The sequence below is a fragment of the Oncorhynchus clarkii genome, chromosome 13 (assembly GCF_045791955.1).
Source record: "Oncorhynchus clarkii lewisi isolate Uvic-CL-2024 chromosome 13, UVic_Ocla_1.0, whole genome shotgun sequence".
NCBI classification, from domain to species: domain Eukaryota; kingdom Metazoa; phylum Chordata; class Actinopteri; order Salmoniformes; family Salmonidae; genus Oncorhynchus; species Oncorhynchus clarkii.
Genome location: NC_092159.1, coordinates 65,629,453 through 65,648,525, shown reverse-complemented (window position 1 = coordinate 65,648,525; position 19,073 = coordinate 65,629,453). Strand labels below are relative to the sequence as shown.

At 48.1% G+C, this 19,073-nt stretch overlaps 1 protein-coding gene across 1 annotated transcript in view; it reads right to left on the bottom strand.

Annotated features, from left to right (window-relative positions):
- LOC139365266 (E3 ubiquitin-protein ligase RNF216-like) overlaps positions 1-19,073 on the bottom strand; it is a 50,249-nt gene that overhangs the window by 5,334 nt on the left and 25,842 nt on the right. Inside the window, exons 13-14 of the mRNA XM_071102775.1 lie at positions 18,360-18,438; positions 1,202-1,299 (exon numbers count right to left, since the gene is read on the bottom strand). Coding sequence (XP_070958876.1) covers positions 1,202-1,299; positions 18,360-18,438 — 177 coding nt within the window. The remainder of the gene's footprint in view (positions 1-1,201; positions 1,300-18,359; positions 18,439-19,073) is intronic.

Below are 19,073 nucleotides of genomic sequence, written 5' to 3'. Positions count from 1 at the left end.
TGAGGAGCTGTGGACAGCAACAACAGGAAGTACTGGACGTGTATGGTAAGTGTGTTTGTAGTGAGTGTATTAACACTGTATGTGTTAGTGTGTGTGTGTGTGTGTGTGTGTGTGTGTGTCTGTGTGTTAGCATGTATTAACACTGTGTGTTTTAGAGTGTATGTGTGTGTGTGTGCGTGTGTGTGTGTTAGCGTGTATTAACACTGTGTGTGTTAGTGTGGAGAGACAGGAAGCACCCGCCTGCTAAACTTCCTGCCCAGTCATCCGGGAAACAGAGCTGTTTACCCAGTACCCTCTCTGTTGTGAGAGGAACAGGACACATAGCAGGGTTTAGCTCCATGCCTGCACTAACACCTGGGGGGTATTCACTATGAACGAAACAGAACCAACCGAGTTCGTCCATTTAGAAACACTCATTTTCAACGCAACTAGGTCGGCCCTGTGACCAATCACAGCCCAGAGAGTCAACAAGGTGATTGCACAGACGACACAGCTGATATGTCACTAGGTCGGCCCTGTGACCAATCACAGCCCAGAGAGTCAACAAGGTGATTGCACAGACAACACAGCTGATATGTCACTAGGTCGGTCCTGTGACCAATCACAGCCCAGAGAGTCAACAAGGTGATTGCACAGACGACACAGCTGGTATGTCACTAGGTCGGCCCTGTGACCAATCACAGCCCAGAGAGTCAACAAGGTCATTGTACAGACGACAGAGCTGGTATGTCACTAGGTCGGCCCTGTGACCAATCACAGCCCTGAGAGTCAACAAGGTCATTGTACAGACGACAGAGCTGGTATGTCACTAGGTCGGCCCTGTGACCAATCACAGCCCAGAGAGTCAACAAGGTCATTGTACAGACGACACAGCTGGTATGTCACTAGGTCGGCCCTGTGACCAATCACAGCCCAGAGAGTCAACAAGGTCATTGTACAGACGACAGAGCTGGTATGTCACTAGGACGGCCCTGTGACCAATCACAGCCCAGAGTCAACAAGGTCATTGTACACTTCACTAGAATCTACTAATTTGAAGGGGTGTCCACATACTTTTGTATATATAGTGTATGAAGGAGAGATAGCAAGGACCCCTCTCTCTGGTCAGGCACTTACAAGGCCACCTGCATGGACCATATTAATATATGAGGGAGAGATAGCAAGGACCCCTCTCTCTCTCTCTCTCTGGTCAGTAACTTACAAGGCCACCCTCATGCGTATCTCATCTCGTTCCATGACCTGGTCACATGACTTCCCAGCATGCTCCTTCCACTGGACACGGCACTTCCTGCAGCTCTCCTGGAGAGAGGGGGAGAGGGGAGAGGGGTAGCGGAGGGAGAGAGGGAGGGGAGATTCAGTAAAAACAGTAATGTAGCATCCAAGGTTTAGGTTTTCCCCCCTAAATGAATATGTCAGAGATGGTCACATGTTCTCCTCCCTCGTCTCAATCACAACACAGGTTACAACATCCAACATCCAGGACACAATACCGAGACTTGAGACTGTAGAAATAATGGAAACGAGGGGAGAGGAGAGGGGGATAGGGGAGGGGAGCGGAGGATAGGGGACGGGAGAGGTGAGGAGAGGGGAGAGGTGAGGAGAGGGGAGGGGAGAGGTGAGGAGAGGGGAGAGGTGAGGAGGATAGGGGACGGGAGAGGAAAGGAGGAGGAGAGGGGAGGGGAGGGGAGAGGAAAGGAGATGAGGGGAGGAGAGGGGAGGTGAGAGGAGAGGAGGGGCGAGGTGAAGGGAGAATAGGGGAGAGGCAAGGGGAGGCAAGAGGAAAGGAGAGGGGAGGAGAGGGGAGATGAGAGGAAAGGCGAGGTGAAGGGAGAAGAGGGGAGAGGCAAGGCGAGAGGAAAGGAGATGAGGGGAGGAGAGGTGAGAGGAGAGGGGAGGAGATGAGGGGAGGTGAGAGGAGAGGAAAGGAGAGGGGAGGAGAGGAGAGGAAAGGAGATGAGGGGAGGAGAGGTGAGAGGAGAGGGGAGGAGAGGAGATGAGGGGAGGAGAGGTGAGAGGAGAGGGGAGGAGATGAGGGGAGGAGAGGTGAGAGGAGAGGAAAGGAGAGGGGAGGAGAGGAGAGGAAAGGAGATGAGGGGAGGAGAGGTGAGAGGAGAGGAAAGGAGAGGGGAGGAAATCTCTTCCTAACTAGTGCACGGCTGGGTTGCAAAGTAGAACCAGTAGAATGTTTTAAAAAGGGAGTTGTCCTAAACCAAGTGTTCCCGAGCCACTGCAACAGACAGCAGCATTTAGCTACTGCCGCTACCACTGCAGAGGCTGCCTCAAACACTGGCTAGCTGTGGCTCTGGGAGTGACTGTGTGACTGTGTGTGTGTGCGTGAGCGAGGGAGAGAGAGACAGAGAGAGCGCCAGAGAGAGAGAGACGGAGAGAGAGAGAGAGAGAGAGAGAGAGAGAGAGAGAGAGAGAGAGAGAGAGAGAGAGAGAGAGAGAGAGCGGGAAGAAGGGAGCGAGACAGACAGAGACAGAGAGAGAGAGACAGAGAGAGAGAGAGAGAGAGAGAGAGAGAGAGCGGGAAGAAGGGAGAGAGACAGACAGAGACAGAGAGAGAGAGACAGAGAGAGAGAGAGAGAGAGAGAGAGAGAGAGAGAGAGACAGAGAGAGAGAGAGAGAGAGAGCGGGAAGAAGGGAGAGAGACAGACAGAGACAGAGAGAGAGAGACGGAGAGAGAGAGAGAGAGAGAGAGAGAGAGAGAGAGAGGGAGGGAAGAAGGGAGAGAGACAGACAGAGAGAGAGAGACTGCAGCAGCAGAAGTGTGATCCCTCCCTGACTGCGTGGTTGCCTAGTAACAGCATCTCCACCGGCTCAACATGCTGAAGGACATCTGGGGGACTCAGTTTCATTAAGAAGAAGTGCATCGATGTCGTCGTCCCCACAGTGACCGTACGTACATATCCCAACCAGAAACCATGGATTACAGGCAACGTCCGCACTGAGCTAAACGGCTCAGTATCGTGGTATCCAATTGTTAGTAGTTACTATCTTGTCCCATCGCTACAACGGGAGAGACGAAGGTCGAAAGCCATGCGTCCTCCGAAACACAACCCAACGAAGCCGCACTGCTTCTTAACGCATCCAACCCGGAAGCCAGCCGCACCAATGTGTCGGAGGAAACACCGTGCCCCTTGCGACCTAGTTAGCGTGCACTGCGCCCGGCCTGCCACAGGAGTCGCTAGTGTGTGATGAGACAAGGACATCCCTACCGGCCAAACCCTCCCTAACCTGGACGAGGCCAATTGTGCGTCGCCTCATGGACGTCCCGGTCGCGCCCGGCTGCGACAGAGCCTGGGCTCGAACCCAGAGTCTCACTGCGATGACCACTGCACCAACCGGGAGGCCCAAAGCTGCAGTCTGGACACTAATCCAGACGCTTAAAAGAAATCCCGCAAAAGGAACACCTACGTGAGAATGCTGTTCATTGACGACAGCTCAGCGTTGAACACCAGGCTTTGTCCCCTCCTGTACTCCCTCTCCTGTACTCCCTCCTGTCCTCCCTCCTGTACTCCCTCCTGTACTCCCTCCTGTACTCCCCTGCTCACCCACGACTACGTGACCAAGCACCATCATTAAGTTTGCCGACCACACAACGAATGGTAGGCCTGATCACCGTCAACGATGAAGACAGCCAATAGGGAGGAGGTCAAAGACCTGGCAAGTGTGGTGCCAGGACAACAACCTCTCCCTCAGCGTCAGCAACACCAATGAGCTAAATCGTGGACTACAGGAAATGGAGGTCTGAACACGCCCTCCCTCATTTACATCGCCGGGGCTGTGGTGAAGCAGGTCGAGAGGTTCAAGTTCCTCGCTGTTGAAAAGTGTTATGTAATGTCATGTCATATTTTTTATTGTATAGAACTTCATGTTACAGGAAGAAGAAAAGCAGGGTAGCTGTTCCTCTGTCTGTGTTCTTTTGCCAAATCTTAAATATTTTTTTATCTATTTATCTGAGATATGGCTTTTTTCTTTGCAACTCTGCCTAGAAAGTCCAGCATCCCGGAGTCGCCTCGTCACTGTTGCATTGTGGGTAGAAGGCTTGTAGTAAAGTAAGCATTTCACTGTACAGTCTACTACACCGGTTGTAATGAGCACGAGAGAAATAAAAATATTATTCGACACGCAGTAATCCCACGATCCTTTAAACGACTGGTTGCCTGACAACCCCACACTAAGTAGTGATGTCATGACTAAGTAGTGATGTCATGACATTCATATTTACATTCCTAATTAATAGTGATGACTGTGGCAAACGACAGATTCAGCAACAACTAGCGTTAGCGTCCCTGGTGACGTCTCAACTCGCTGTCGGCTGCTCTTCCCGCTTTGTCATCAAACACCTGCAATTTACCCACAATGCCACAGGCTTCCAGTCCAAGTCCCCGCTTTGTCATCAAACACCTGTAATTTACCCACAATGCCACAGGCTTCCAGTCCAAGTCCCAGGGGTGTCATCAAACACCTGTAATTTACCCACAATGCCACAGGCTTCCAGTCCAAGTCCCCGCTTTGTCATCAAACCCCTGTAATTTACCCACAATGCCACAGGCTTCCAGTCGAAGTTCACATCCACTAAAAACACCATGGTGCTTCACTACAAAGCAGCATGGGGATCTGACCCTTCCTCCTTCAGGCTCCAACTCTACACCCCAACCTGAGCACCCCGTTCTGCCACCTCTGGTCTCTTCCCCCTCCCTCCTTCAGGCTCCAACTCTACACCCCAACCTGAGCACCACGTTCTGCCATCTCTGGTCTTTTCCCCCTCCCTCCTTCAGGCTCCAACTCTACACCCCAACCTGAGCACCCCGTTCTGCCACCTCTGGTCTCTTCCCCCTCCCTCCTTCAGGCGCCAACTCTACAACCCAACCTGCCACCTCTCTTGGCCCTCCCACCCCTACAGGAGGGCAGCTCCCGCTCAGCCCAGTCCAAGCTCTTCTCTGTCCTCCCACCCCTACAGGAGGCAGCTCCCGCTCAGCCAAGTCCAAGCTCTTCTCTGTCCTCCCACCCCTACAGGAGGCAGCTCCAACTCAGCCCAGTCCAAGCTATTCTCCGTCCTGTCCTCCGCCCCAATGGTGGAACCAGCTTCCCCCTGATGCTAGGACAGCAGAGTCCCTGTCTATCTTCCCCCTGAAGCTAGGACAGCAGAGTCCCTGCCTATCTTACCAAAATGTCTGAAACCTTACCTCTTCAAAGAGTATATTAAATAATCCCACAGCACCCTTGCCTCTTTATGTAGTGTTGTGTTATGTCCTTTACATATTTATTTTTTAAATCCGAGCCCCCGTCCCCGCAGGAAGCCTTTTGCCAGCCCGCCATTGTAAATAAGAAATTGTTCTTAACTGACTTGTCTAGTTAAATAAAAGTTAAATAAAAATGTAGAAATACAAATAGCTTTAGTAGAGCAGTGAGTTAGCATTAGCCAGTTAGCTATAGAGCCTGTCTCCATGATGGCCTTAGTAGAGGAGTGGGTTAGCATTAGCCAGTTAGCTATAGAGCCTGTCGCCATGATATCCTTAGTAGAGCAGTGGGTTAGCATTAGCCAGTTAGCTATAGAGCCCGTCTCCATGATTGCAGAGCAGTGAGTTAGCATTAGCCAGTTAGCTATAGAGCCTGTCTCCATGATAGCAGAGCAGTGGGTTAGCATTAGCCAGTTAGCTATAGAGCCTGTCTCCATGATAGCAGAGCAGTGGGTTACCATTAACCAGTTAGCTATAGAGCCTGTCTCCATGATAGCAGAGCAGTGGGTTAGCATTAGCCAGTTAGCTATAGAGCCTGTCTCCATGATGGCCTTAGTAGAGCAGTGAGTTAGCATTAGCCAGTTAGCTATAGAGCCTGTCTCCATGATGGCCTTAGTAGAGCAGTGGGTTAGCATTAGCCAGTTAGCTATAGAGCCTGTCTCCATGATGGCCTTGGTAGAGCAGTGAGTTAGCATTAGCCAGTTAGCTATAGAGCCTGTCTCCATGATGGCCTTAGTAGAGCAGTGGGTTAGCATTAGCCAGTTAGCTATAGAGTCTGTCTCTATGATGGCCTTAGTAGAGCAGTGGGTTAGCATTAGCCAGTTAGCTATAGAGCCTGTCTCCATGATGGCCTTAGTAGAGCAGTGGGTTAGCATTAGCCAGTTAGCAATAGTGCCTGTCTCCATGATATCCTTAGTAGAGCAGTGGGTTAGCATTAGCCAGTTAGCTATAGAGCCTGTCTCCATGATGGCCTTAGTAGAGCAGTGGGTTAGCATTAGCCAGTTAGCTATAGAGCCTGTCTCCATGATGGCCTTAGTAGAGCAGTGGGTTAGCATTAGCCAGTTAGCTATAGAGCCTGTCTCCATGATAGCAGAGCAGTGGGTTAGCATTAGCCAGTTAGCTATAGTGCCTGTCTCCATGATTGCAGAGCAGTGGGTTAGCATTAGCCAGTTAGCTATAGAGCCTGTCTCCATGATAGCAGAGCAGTGGGTTAGCATTAGCCAGTTAGCTATAGAGCCTGTCTCCATGATAGCAGAGCAGTGGGTTAGCATTAGCCAGTTAGCTATAGAGCCTGTCTCCATGATAGCAGAGCAGTGGGTTAGCATTAGCCAGTTAGCTATAGAACCTGTCTCCATGATAGCAGAGCAGTGGGTTAGCATTAGCTAAGACAGACAATAGGGAGGGTATATTCAGTGTGTGTATATGAGAGAGTGTGTGTATATTCAGTGTGTGTATATTCAGTGTGTGTATATTCAGCGTGTGTGCATTCAGTGTGTGTGCATTCAGTGTGTGTGCATTCAGTGTGTGTATATTCACAGTGTGTGTATATTCAGTGTGTATATTCAGTGTGTGTGTATTCAGTGTGTGTGTATTCAGTGTGTGTATATTCACAGTGTGTGTATATTCAGTGTGTGTATATGAGAGAGTGTGTGTATTCAGTGTGTATATTCAGTGTGTGTATATTCAGTGTGTGTGTATTCAGTGTGTGTATATTCACAGTGTGTGTATATTCAGTGTGTGTATATGAGAGAGTGTGTGTATTCAGTGTGTATATTCAGTGTGTGTATATTCAGTGTGTGTATATGAGAGAGTGTGTGTATTCAGTGTGTATATTCAGTGTGTGTATATGAGAGAGTGTGTGTATTCAGTGTGTATATTCAGTGTGTGTATATTCAGTGTGTGTGTATTCAGTGTGTGTATATTCACAGTGTGTGTGTATTCAGTGTGTATATTCAGTGTGTGTATATTCAGTGTGTATATTCAGTGTGTGTATATTCAGTGTGTGTATATGAGAGTGTGTGTGTATTCAGTGTGTGTATTCAGTGTGTATATTCAGTGTGTGTATATTCAGTGTGTGTATATTCAGTGTGTGTATATGAGAGAGTGTGTTTATTCAGTGTGTGTATATTTAGTGTGTGTTTATTCAGTGTGTGTGTAGTCAGTGTGTCAGACTATGCATCCCTGCAGTCGTTTCCAGTCTTATTCATTCAAGCCGTCTCTCTCATCCTCTCCTCTGATTCAGATGTCCACTCCCTTCCTCTCTGCAGGAACAGCCCTTATAAGGAAACAGAAGGCTTTTACACACAATCTGATTGGGTGGGAGCTGCTGTGGGTGTGGCAGAGGGGAGGAGGGAGAGAGGGGAGTTGGCTCTCTGGAATGAGGTACGGACAGAGCACATGGTCTGGGGAGGGGAAAGAGGTACGGTCAGAGCACATGGTCTGGGGAATGAGGTACGGTCAGAGCACATGGTCTGGGGAAAGAGGTACGGTCAGAGCACATGGTCTGGGGAGGGGAAAGAGGTACGGTCAGAGCACATGGTCTGGGGAAAGAGGTACGGTCAGAGCACATGGTCTGGGGAAAGAGGTACGGTCAGAGCACATGGTCTGGGGAAAGAGGTACGGTCAGAGCACATGGTCTGGGGAAAGAGGAGCTCCCCCAACACACACAGATATACTGCTGAAGTGTGTGTGACTCCTCACACATACAGTCATGCTCACAGCTTCAGCTACTAACACACACACACACACACACACACACACACACACACACACACACACACACACACACACACACACACACACACACACCAAACTATTATTAACGTATCTTTATTTAAATTTAACGAGGTAAGTCAGTTAAGAACAAATTCTTATTTTCAATGACGGCCTCCCGGGGAACAGTGGGTTAACTGCCTTGTTCAAGAACGACAGATTTTTGAATTTTCGGTTACTAGTCCAACGCTCTAACCACTAGGCTAACTGTCGCCCTACAAATCTCATAACCACATGTGGAAAACAGTGTGTGTGTGTGTGTGTGTGTGTGTGTGTCAGTCGGTCAGACAGAAACCAGGGAAGAGAATCTGGGTCAAACATGATCTGAAACACATTTGACATGGATGGAAAACTGGTTTCAACCAATGGGAGGGCAGGACAAGAAGGGCGTGGCATGAGAGTAGTATTGAGCTCTTCCTCACATCACTGTGTGTGTGTGTGTGTGTGTGTGTGTGTGTGTGTGTGTGTGTGTGTGTGTGTGTGTGTGTGTGTGTGTGTGTGTGTGTGTGTGAGAGAGAGAGAGAGTGTGTACTTAGCCCCAGGAATGCAGTGTCACACACTGAGGAGGAGGAGACGGAGAGAGGAAACCTAGATTAGTCATGGAGCTCTGTCTCCATCTACAGGACAGAGAGGAGAGAACTACAGGACAGAGAGGAGAGAACTACAGGACAGAGAGGAGAGAACTACAGGACAGAGAGGAGAGAACTACAGGACAGAGAGGAGAGAACTACAGGACAGAGAGGAGAGAACTACAGGACAGAGAGGAGAGAACTACAGGACAGAGAGGAGAGAACTACAGGACAGAGAGGAGAGAACTACAGGACAGGGAGGAGAGAACTACAGGACAGAGAGGAGAGAACTACAGGACAGAGAGGAGAGAACTACAGGACAGAGAGGAGAGAACTACAGGACAGAGAGGAGAGAACTACAGGACAGAGAGGAGAGAACTACAGGACAGAAAGGAGAGAACTACAGGACAGAGAGGAGAGAACTACAGGACAGAGAGGAGAGAACTACAGGACAGAGAGGAAAGAACTACAAGACAGAGAGGAGAGAACTACAGGACAGAGCGAGATAACTACAGGACAGAGAGGAGAGAACTACAGGACAGAGAGGAGAGAACTACAGGACAGAGAGGAGAGAACTACAGGACAGAGAGGAGAGAACTACAGGACAGAGAGGAGAGAACTACAGGACAGAGAGGAGAGAACTACAGGACAGAGAGGAGAGAACTACAGGACAGAGAGGAGAGAACTACAGGACAGAGAGGAGAGAACTACAGGACAGAGAGGAGAGAACTACAGGACAGAGAGGAGAGAACTACAGGACAGAGAGGAGAGAACTACAGGACAGAGAGAGAGAGAACTACAGGACAGAGAGGAGAGAACTACAGGACAGAGAGGAGAGAACTACAGGACAGAGAGGAGAGAACTACAGGACAGAGAGGAGAGAACTACAGGACAGAGAGGAGAGAACTACAGGACAGAGAGGAGAGAACTACAGGACAGAGAGGAGAGAACTACAGGACAGAGAGAGAGAGAACTACAGGACAGAGAGGAGAGAACTACAGGACAGAGAGGAGAGAACTACAGGACAGAGAGGAGAGAACTACAGGACAGAGAGGAGAGAACTACAGGACAGAGAGGAGAGAACTACAGGACAGAGAGGAGAGAACTACAGGACAGAGAGGAGAGAACTACAGGACAGAGAGGAGAGAACTACAGGACAGAGAGAGATGCAGGGAGGAAGACTAGAGCAGTCATGGAGCTCTGTCTCCATCTACAGGACAGAGGAGAGAACTACATCTCAAGACATCAGTCAGTAAGTTTGGACGCAAATGGGTCTTCCAAATGGACAATGACCCCAAGCATACTTCCAAAGTTGTGGCACACATGGACTGGGGATATTCTGTAGTGATGACATGGACTGGGGATATTCTGTAGTAATGACATGGACTGGGGATATTCTGTAGTGATGACATACACATGGACTGGGGATATTCTGTAGTGATGAAATACACATGGACTGGGGATATTCTGTAGTGATGAAATACACATGGACTGGGGATATTCTGTAGTGATGAAATACACATGGACTGGGGATATTCTGTAGTGATGACATACACATGGACTGGGGATATTCTGTAGTGATGAAATACACATGGACTGGGGATATTCTGTAGTGATGAAATACACATGGACTGGGGATATTCTGTAGTGATGACATGGACTGGGGATATTCTGTAGTGATGAAATACACATGGACTGGGGATATTCTGTAGTGATGAAATACACATGGACTGGGGATATTCTGTAGTGATGAAATACACATGGACTGGGATATTCTGTAGTGATGACATGGACTGGGGATATTCTGTAGTGATGAAATACACATGGACTGGGGATATTCTGTAGTGATGACATACACATGGACTGGGGATATTCTGTAGTGATGAAATACACATGGACTGGGGATATTCTGTAGTGATGAAATACACATGGACTGGGGATATTCTGTAGTGATGACATGGACTGGGGATATTCTGTAGTGATGAAATACACATGGACTGGGGATATTCTGTAGTGATGAAATACACATGGACTGGGATATTCTGTAGTGATGACATGGACTGGGGATATTCTGTAGTGATGACATGGACTGGGGATATTCTGTAGTGATGAAATACACATGGACTGGGATATTCTGTAGTGATGAAATACACATGGACTGGGGATATTCTGTAGTGATGAAATACACATGGACTGGGATATTCTGTAGTGATGACATGGACTGGGGATATTCTGTAGTGATGACATGGACTGGGGATATTCTGTAGTGATGACATGGACTGGGGATATTCTGTAGTGATGAACTACACATGGACTGGGGATATTCTGTAGTGATGACATGGACTGGGGATATTCTGTAGTGATGAAATACACATGGACTGGGGATATTCTGTAGTGATGACATACACATGGACTGGGGATATTCTGTAGTGATGACATGGACTGGGGATATTCTGTAGTGATGAAATACACATGGACTGGGGATATTCTGTAGTGATGAAATACACATGGACTGGGGATATTCTGTAGTGATGAAATACACATGGACTGGGGATATTCTGTAGTGATGAAATACACATGGACTGGGGATATTCTGTAGTGATGAAATACACATGGACTGGGGATATTCTGTAGTGATGAAATACACATGGACTGGGGATATTCTGTAGTGATGACATACACATGGACTGGGGATATTCTGTAGTGATGACATACACATGGACTGGGGATATTCTGTAGTGATGAAATACACATGGACTGGGGATATTCTGTAGTGATGAAATACACATGGACTGGGGATATTCTGTAGTGATGACATGGACTGGGGATATTCTGTAGTGATGAAATACACATGGACTGGGGATATTCTGTAGTGATGACATGGACTGGGGATATTCTGTAGTGATGAAATACACATGGACTGGGGATATTCTGTAGTGATGAAATACACATGGACTGGGGATATTCTGTAGTGATGACATACACATGGACTGGGGATATTCTGTAGTGATGACATACACATGGACTGGGGATATTCTGTAGTGATGAAATACACATGGACTGGGATATTCTGTAGTGATGAAATACACATGGACTGGGATATTCTGTAGTGATGAAATACACATGGACTGGGGATATTCTGTAGTGATGAAATACACATGGACTGGGGATATTCTGTAGTGATGAAATACACATGGACTGGGGATATTCTGTAGTGATGACATACACATGGACTGGATATATTCTGTAGTGATGACATACACATGGACTGGGGATATTCTGTAGTGATGAAATACACATGGACTGGGATATTCTGTAGTGATGAAATACACATGGACTGGGATATTCTGTAGTGATGACATGGACTGGGGATATTCTGTAGTGATGAAATACACATGGACTGGGGATATTATGTAGTGATGACATGGACTGGGGATATTCTGTAGTGATGAAATACACATGGACTGGGGATATTCTGTAGTGATGAAATACACATGGACTGGGGATATTCTGTAGTGATGAAATACACATGGACTGGGATATTCTGTAGTGATGACATGGACTGGGGATATTCTGTAGTGATGAAATACACATGGACTGGGGATATTCTGTAGTGATGACATACACATGGACTGGGGATATTCTGTAGTGATGAAATACACATGGACTGGGGATATTCTGTAGTGATGAAATACACATGGACTGGGGATATTCTGTAGTGATGACATGGACTGGGGATATTCTGTAGTGATGAAATACACATGGACTGGGGATATTCTGTAGTGATGAAATACACATGGACTGGGGATATTCTGTAGTGATGACATACACATGGACTGGGGATATTCTGTAGTGATGAAATACACATGGACTGGGATATTCTGTAGTGATGAAATACACATGGACTGGGATATTCTGTAGTGATGAAATACACATGGACTGGGATATTCTGTAGTGATGAAATACACATGGACTGGGGATATTCTGTAGTGATGACATACACATGGACTGGGGATATTCTGTAGTGATGACATACACATGGACTGGGGATATTCTGTAGTGATGACATACACATGGACTGGGGATATTCTGTAGTGATGACATACACATGGACTGGGGATATTCTGTAGTGATGACATACACATGGACTGGGGATATTCTGTAGTGATGACATACACATGGACTGGGGATATTCTGTAGTGATGAAATACACATGGACTGTCTTAAAGATCCAGACAACCTGGACCCCCTATCTGTTAAAGACAGGTCCAGACAACCTGGACCCCTACCTGTTAAAGACAGGTCCAGACAACCTGGACCCCCTACCTGTTAAAGACAGGTCCAGACACCCTGGACCCCCTACCTGTTAAAGACAGGTCCAGACAACCTGGACCCCCTACCTGTTAAAGACAGGTCCAGACAACCTGGACCCCCTACCTGTTAAAGACAGGTCCAGACAACCTGGACCCCCTACCTGTTAAAGACAGGTCCAGACAACCTGGACCCCCTACCTGTTAAAGACAACCTGGACCCCTACCTGTTAAAGACAGGTCCAGACAACCTGGACCCCCTACCTGTTAAAGACAACCTGGACCCCTACCTGTTAAACACAACCTGGACCCCTACCTGTTAAAGACAACCTGGACCCCTACCTGTTAAAGACAACCTGGACCCCTACCTGTTAAACACAACCTGGACCCCTACCTGTTAAAGACAGGTCCAGACAACCTGGACCCCCTACCTGTTAAAGACAGGTCCAGACAACCTGGACCCCCTACCTGTTAAAGACAGGTCCAGACAACCTGGACCCCCTACCTGTTAAAGACAGGTCCAGACAACCTGGACCCCCTACCTGTTAAAGACAGGTCCAGACAACCTGGACCCCCTACCTGTTAAAGACAACCTGGACCCCCTACCTGTTAAAGACAGGTCCAGATAACCTGGACCCCTACCTGTTAAACACAACCTGGACCCCTACCTGTTAAAGACAGGTCCAGACAACCTGGACCCCCTACCTGTTAAAGACAGGTCCAGACAACCTGGACCCCCTACCTGTTAAAGACAACCTGGACCCCTACCTGTTAAACACAACCTGGACCCCTACCTGTTAAAGACAACCTGGACCCCTACCTGTTAAAGACAACCTGGACCCCTACCTGTTAAACACAACCTGGACCCCTACCTGTTAAAGACAGGTCCAGACAACCTGGACCCCCTACCTGTTAAAGACAGGTCCAGACAACCTGGACCCCCTACCTGTTAGAGACAGGTCCAGACAACCTGGACCCCCTACCTGTTAAAGACAGGTCCAGACAACCTGGACCCCCTACCTGTTAAAGACAGGTCCAGACAACCTGGACCCCCTACCTGTTAAAGACAACCTGGACCCCCTACCTGTTAAAGACAGGTCCAGACAACCTGGACCCCCTACCTGTTAAACACAACCTGGACCCCTACCTGTTAAAGACAACCTGGACCCCTACCTGTTAAAGACAACCTGGACCCCCTATCTGTTAAAGACAGGTCCAGACAACCTGGACCCCTACCTGTTAAAGACAGGTCCAGACAACCTGGACCCCCTACCTGTTAAAGACAACCTGGACCCCCTACCTGTTAAAGACAGGTCCAGACAACCTGGACATCTACCTGTTAAAGACAGGTCCAGACAACCTGGACCCCCTATCTGTTAAAGACAACCTGGACCCCTACCTGTTAAAGACAACCTGGACCCCCTACCTGTTAAAGACAACCTGGACCCCTACCTGTTAAAGACAGGTCCAGACAACCTGGACCCCCTACCTGTTAAAGACAGGTCCAGACAACCTGGACATCAACCTGTTAAAGACAGGCCCAGACAACCTGGACCCCCTCCCTACCTGTTAAAGACAGGTCCAGACAACCTGGACCCCCTCCCTACCTGTTAAAGACAGGTCCAGACAACCTGGACCCCCTACCTGTTAAAGACAACCTGGACCCCTACCTGTTAAAGACAGGTCCAGACAACCTGGACCCCCTCCCTATCTGTTAAAGACAGGTCCAGACAACCTGGACCCCCTCCCTATCTGTTAAAGACAGGTCCAGACAACCTGGACCCCCTCCCTACCTGTTAAAGACAGGTCCAGACAACCTGGACCCCCTACCTGTTAAAGACAACCTGGACCCCTACCTGTTAAAGACAGGTCCAGACAACCTGGACCCCCTACCTGTTAAAGACAGGTCCAGACAACCTGGACCCCCTACCTGTTAAAGACAACCTGGACCCCTATCTGTTAAAGACAGGTCCAGACAACCTGGACCCCCTATCTGTTAAAGACAGGTCCAGACAACCTGGACCCCCTACCTGTTAAAGACAGGTCCAGACAACCTGGACCCCCTACCTGTTAAAGACAACCTGGACCCCCTACCTGTTAAAGACAGGTCCAGACAACCTGGACATCTACCTGTTAAAGACAGGTCCAGACAACCTGGACCCCCTACCTGTTAAAGACAACCTGGACCCCCTACCTGTTAAAGACAACCTGGACCCACTACCTGTTAAAGACAACCTGGACCCCCTATCTGTTAAAGACAGGTCCAGACAACCTGGACCCCTACCTGTTAAAGACAGGTCCAGACAACCTGGACCCCCTACCTGTTAAAGACAGGTCCAGACAACCTGGACATCTACCTGTTAAAGACAGGTCCAGACAACCTGGACCCCCTACCTGTTAAAGACAGGTCCAGACAACCTGGACCCCCTACCTGTTAAAGACAACCTGGACCCCCTACCTGTTAAAGACAGGTCCAGACAACCTGGACATCTACCTGTTAAAGACAGGTCCAGACAACCTGGACCCCCTACCTGTTAAAGACAGGTCCAGACAACCTGGACATCTACCTGTTAAAGACAGGTCCAGACAACCTGGACATCTACCTGTTAAAGACAGGTCCAGACAACCTGGACCCCCTACCTGTTAAAGACAACCTGGACCCCCTACCTGTTAAAGACAACCTGGACCCACTACCTGTTAAAGACAACCTGGACCCCCTATATGTTAAAGACAGGTCCAGACAACCTGGACCCCCTATCTGTTAAAGACAGGTCCAGACAACCTGGACCCCCTACCTGTTAAAGACAACCTGGACCTCCTATCTGTTAAAGACAGGTCCAGACAACCTGGACCCCCTACCTGTTAAAGACAACCTGGACCCCCTACCTGTTAAAGACAGGTCCAGACAACCTGGACCCCCTATCTGTTAAAGACAGGTCCAGACAACCTGGACCCCCTACCTGTTAAAGACAACCTGGACCTCCTATCTGTTAAAGACAGGTCCAGACAACCTGGACCCCCTATCTGTTAAAGACAGGTCCAGACAACCTGGACCCCCTACCTGTTAAAGACAACCTGGACCCCTACCTGTTAAAGACAACCTGGACCTCCTATCTGTTAAAGACAGGTCCAGACAACCTGGACCCCCTACCTGTTAAAGACAACCTGGACCTCCTATCTGTTAAAGACAGGTCCAGACAACCTGGACCCCTACCTGTTAAAGACAGGTCCAGACAACCTGGACCCCCTACCTGTTAAAGACAGGTCCAGACAACCTGGACCCCTACCTGTTAAAGACAACCTGGACCCCCTACCTGTTAAAGACAGGTCCAGACAACCTGGACCCCCTATCTGTTAAAGACAGGTCCAGACAACCTGGACCCCCTATCTGTTAAAGACAGGTCCAGACAACCTGGACCCCCTATCTGTTAAAGACAGGTCCAGACAACCTGGACCCCCTACCTGTTAAAGACAACCTGGACCCCCTACCTGTTAAAGACAACCTGGACCCCTACCTGTTAAAGACAGGTCCAGACAACCTGGACCCCCTATCTGTTAAAGACAGGTCCAGACAACCTGGACCCCCTACCTGTTAAAGACAGGTCCAGACAACCTGGACCCCCTACCTGTTAAAGACAACCTGGACCCCCTATCTGTTAAAGACAGGTCCAGACAACCTGGACCTCCTATCTGTTAAAGACAGGTCCAGACAACCTGAACCCCCTACCTGTTAAAGACAGGTCCAGACAACCTGGACCCCCTACCTGTTAAAGATAGCAGCTGGTATTATTACTGATCCTGAGGCTCACATTTTCAACTTAAGTCTCTTGATCAATCTCCATACCCAGCATTTTGGAAATCAGCTGATGTCCTCCCACTGCTAAAAGGGTGGAGATTCCTCAGATGCTAATAACTATCGTCCTCTATCTAAACTCCCTATCCTGGACAAAGTCTATGAACCACCTATCCTGGACAAAGTCTATGAACTCCCTATCCTGGACAAAGTCTATGAACTCCCTATCCTGGACAAAGTCTATGAATCCCTAGTGAACTCTGTATCCTGGACAAAGTCTATGAACCCCTAGTGAACTCCCTATCCTGGACAAAGTCTACGAACCCCTAGTGAACTCCCTATCCTGGACAAAGTCTATGAATCCATAGTGAACTCTGTATCCTGGACAAAGTCTATGAACCCCTAGTGAACTCCCTATCCTGGACAAAGTCTATGAACTCCCTATCCTGGACAAAGTCTATGAACTCCCTATCCTGGACAAAGTCTATGAACTCCCTATCCTGGACAAAGTCTATGAACTCCCTATCCTGGACAAAGTCTATGAACTCCCTATCCTGGACAAAGTCTTATTATGGATCCCCATTTAGTTCCTGCCAAGGCAGCAGCTACTCTTCCTGGGGTTTATTATGGATCCCCATTAGTTCCTGCCAAGGCAGCAGCTACTCTTCCTGGGGTTTATTATGGATCCCCATTAGTTCCTGCCAAGGCAGCAGCTACTCTTCCTGGGGTTTATTATGGATCCCCATTAGTTCCTGCCAAGGCAGCAGCTACTCTTCCTGGGGTTTATTATGGATCCCCATTAGTTCCTGCCAAGGCAGCAGCTACTCTTCCTGGGGTTTATTATGGATCCCCATTAGTTCCTGCCAAGGCAGCAGCTACTCTTCCTGGGGTTTATTATGGATCCCCTTTAGTTCCTGCCAAGGCAGCAGCTACTCTTCCTGGGGTTTATTATGGATCCCCATTAGTTCCTGTCAAGGCAGCAGCTACTCTTCTACTAGGGCCTGTAGGACCTGCCTTGTTGATAGTGTTGTGAAGAAGGTAGAAACTAGGGCCTGTAGGACCTGCCTTGTTGACAGTGTTGTTAAGAAGATAGAAACTAGGGCCTGTAGGACCTGCCTTGTTGATAGTGTTGTTAAGAAGGTAGAAACTAGGGCCTGTAGGACCTGCCTTGTTGATAGTGTTGTGAAGAAGGTAGAAACTAGGGCCTGTAGGACCTGCCTTGTTGACAGTGTTGTTAAGAAGATAGAAACTAGGGCCTGTAGGACCTGCCTTGTTGATAGTGTTGTTAAGAAGGTAGAAACTAGGGCCTGTAGGACCTGCCTTGTTGATAGTGTTGTTAAGAAGGTAGAAACTAGGGCCTGTAGGACCTGCCTTGTTGATAGTGGTGTTAAGAAGGTAGAAACTAGGGCCTGTAGGACCTGCCTTGTTGATAGTGTTGTTAAGAAGGTAGAAACTAGGGCCTGTAGGACCTGCCTTGTTGATAGTGGTGTTAAGAAGGTAGAAACTAGGGCCTGTAGGACCAGCCTTGTTGATAGTGTTGTTAAGAAGGTAGAAACTAGGGCCTGTAGGACCTGCCTTGTTGATAGTGTTGTTAAGAAGGTAGTTTGTTCCATCTCACGTGATTTATACCTCGACTGAGGGACAGTATCCGACACGCGTGTCAACTCACCTTCCGACAGCGAGGGTTGGGACAGCTGAACAGCGACACACCTTTATCCAACAACGCTGGGAAGTTACAGGACGGACAACTGGAGATAAAAGACAGGAAAAGACCGATGCAGGTCAGAAAATTCTAGAAACCATTAGACAGACAGAGACACAGACAGACAGACAGACAGACAGAGACAGACAGACAGAGAGACAGACAGACAGAGACAGACAGAGAGACAGAGACAGACCAACAGAGATCCTATTAAATTGACTAGATGTCATAAACCTTCAAAGTTCTAGAATTTAGTTGAAAATGGCGGCCATCTTGTTCAGGGAGAAATCCAAAAACCCAGTATAATTTGGAATGAATGGCAGTAGAGGGAGGAGAAATACAGATTTTTCCTATACAGCCAAATAAAAGGCATTTGATATCAGAAATTGTGTAACATAATTATAGTCAAATCTAAAATACTATTTAGACTGAAGATGAAACGTAGTGTTTTGTGTTTTCTCCTAGTTCTGCACTTTTCTCATGCTTCATGTCTTGGCCACTGTGTTTATATAAACGTCTTCGTTTTGCATTCAAGCCTCAGTTTTGGGTTGGATTTGATTTGACTTGATTTCGACAGCGGCTCCTTCAAAAACCTAAAATATTGTCCTATTGATCAATTCAGTATATATGGGTTTGTATACACATTTTTCTGTATAAATAGTCTCTAAACAAATATATGTA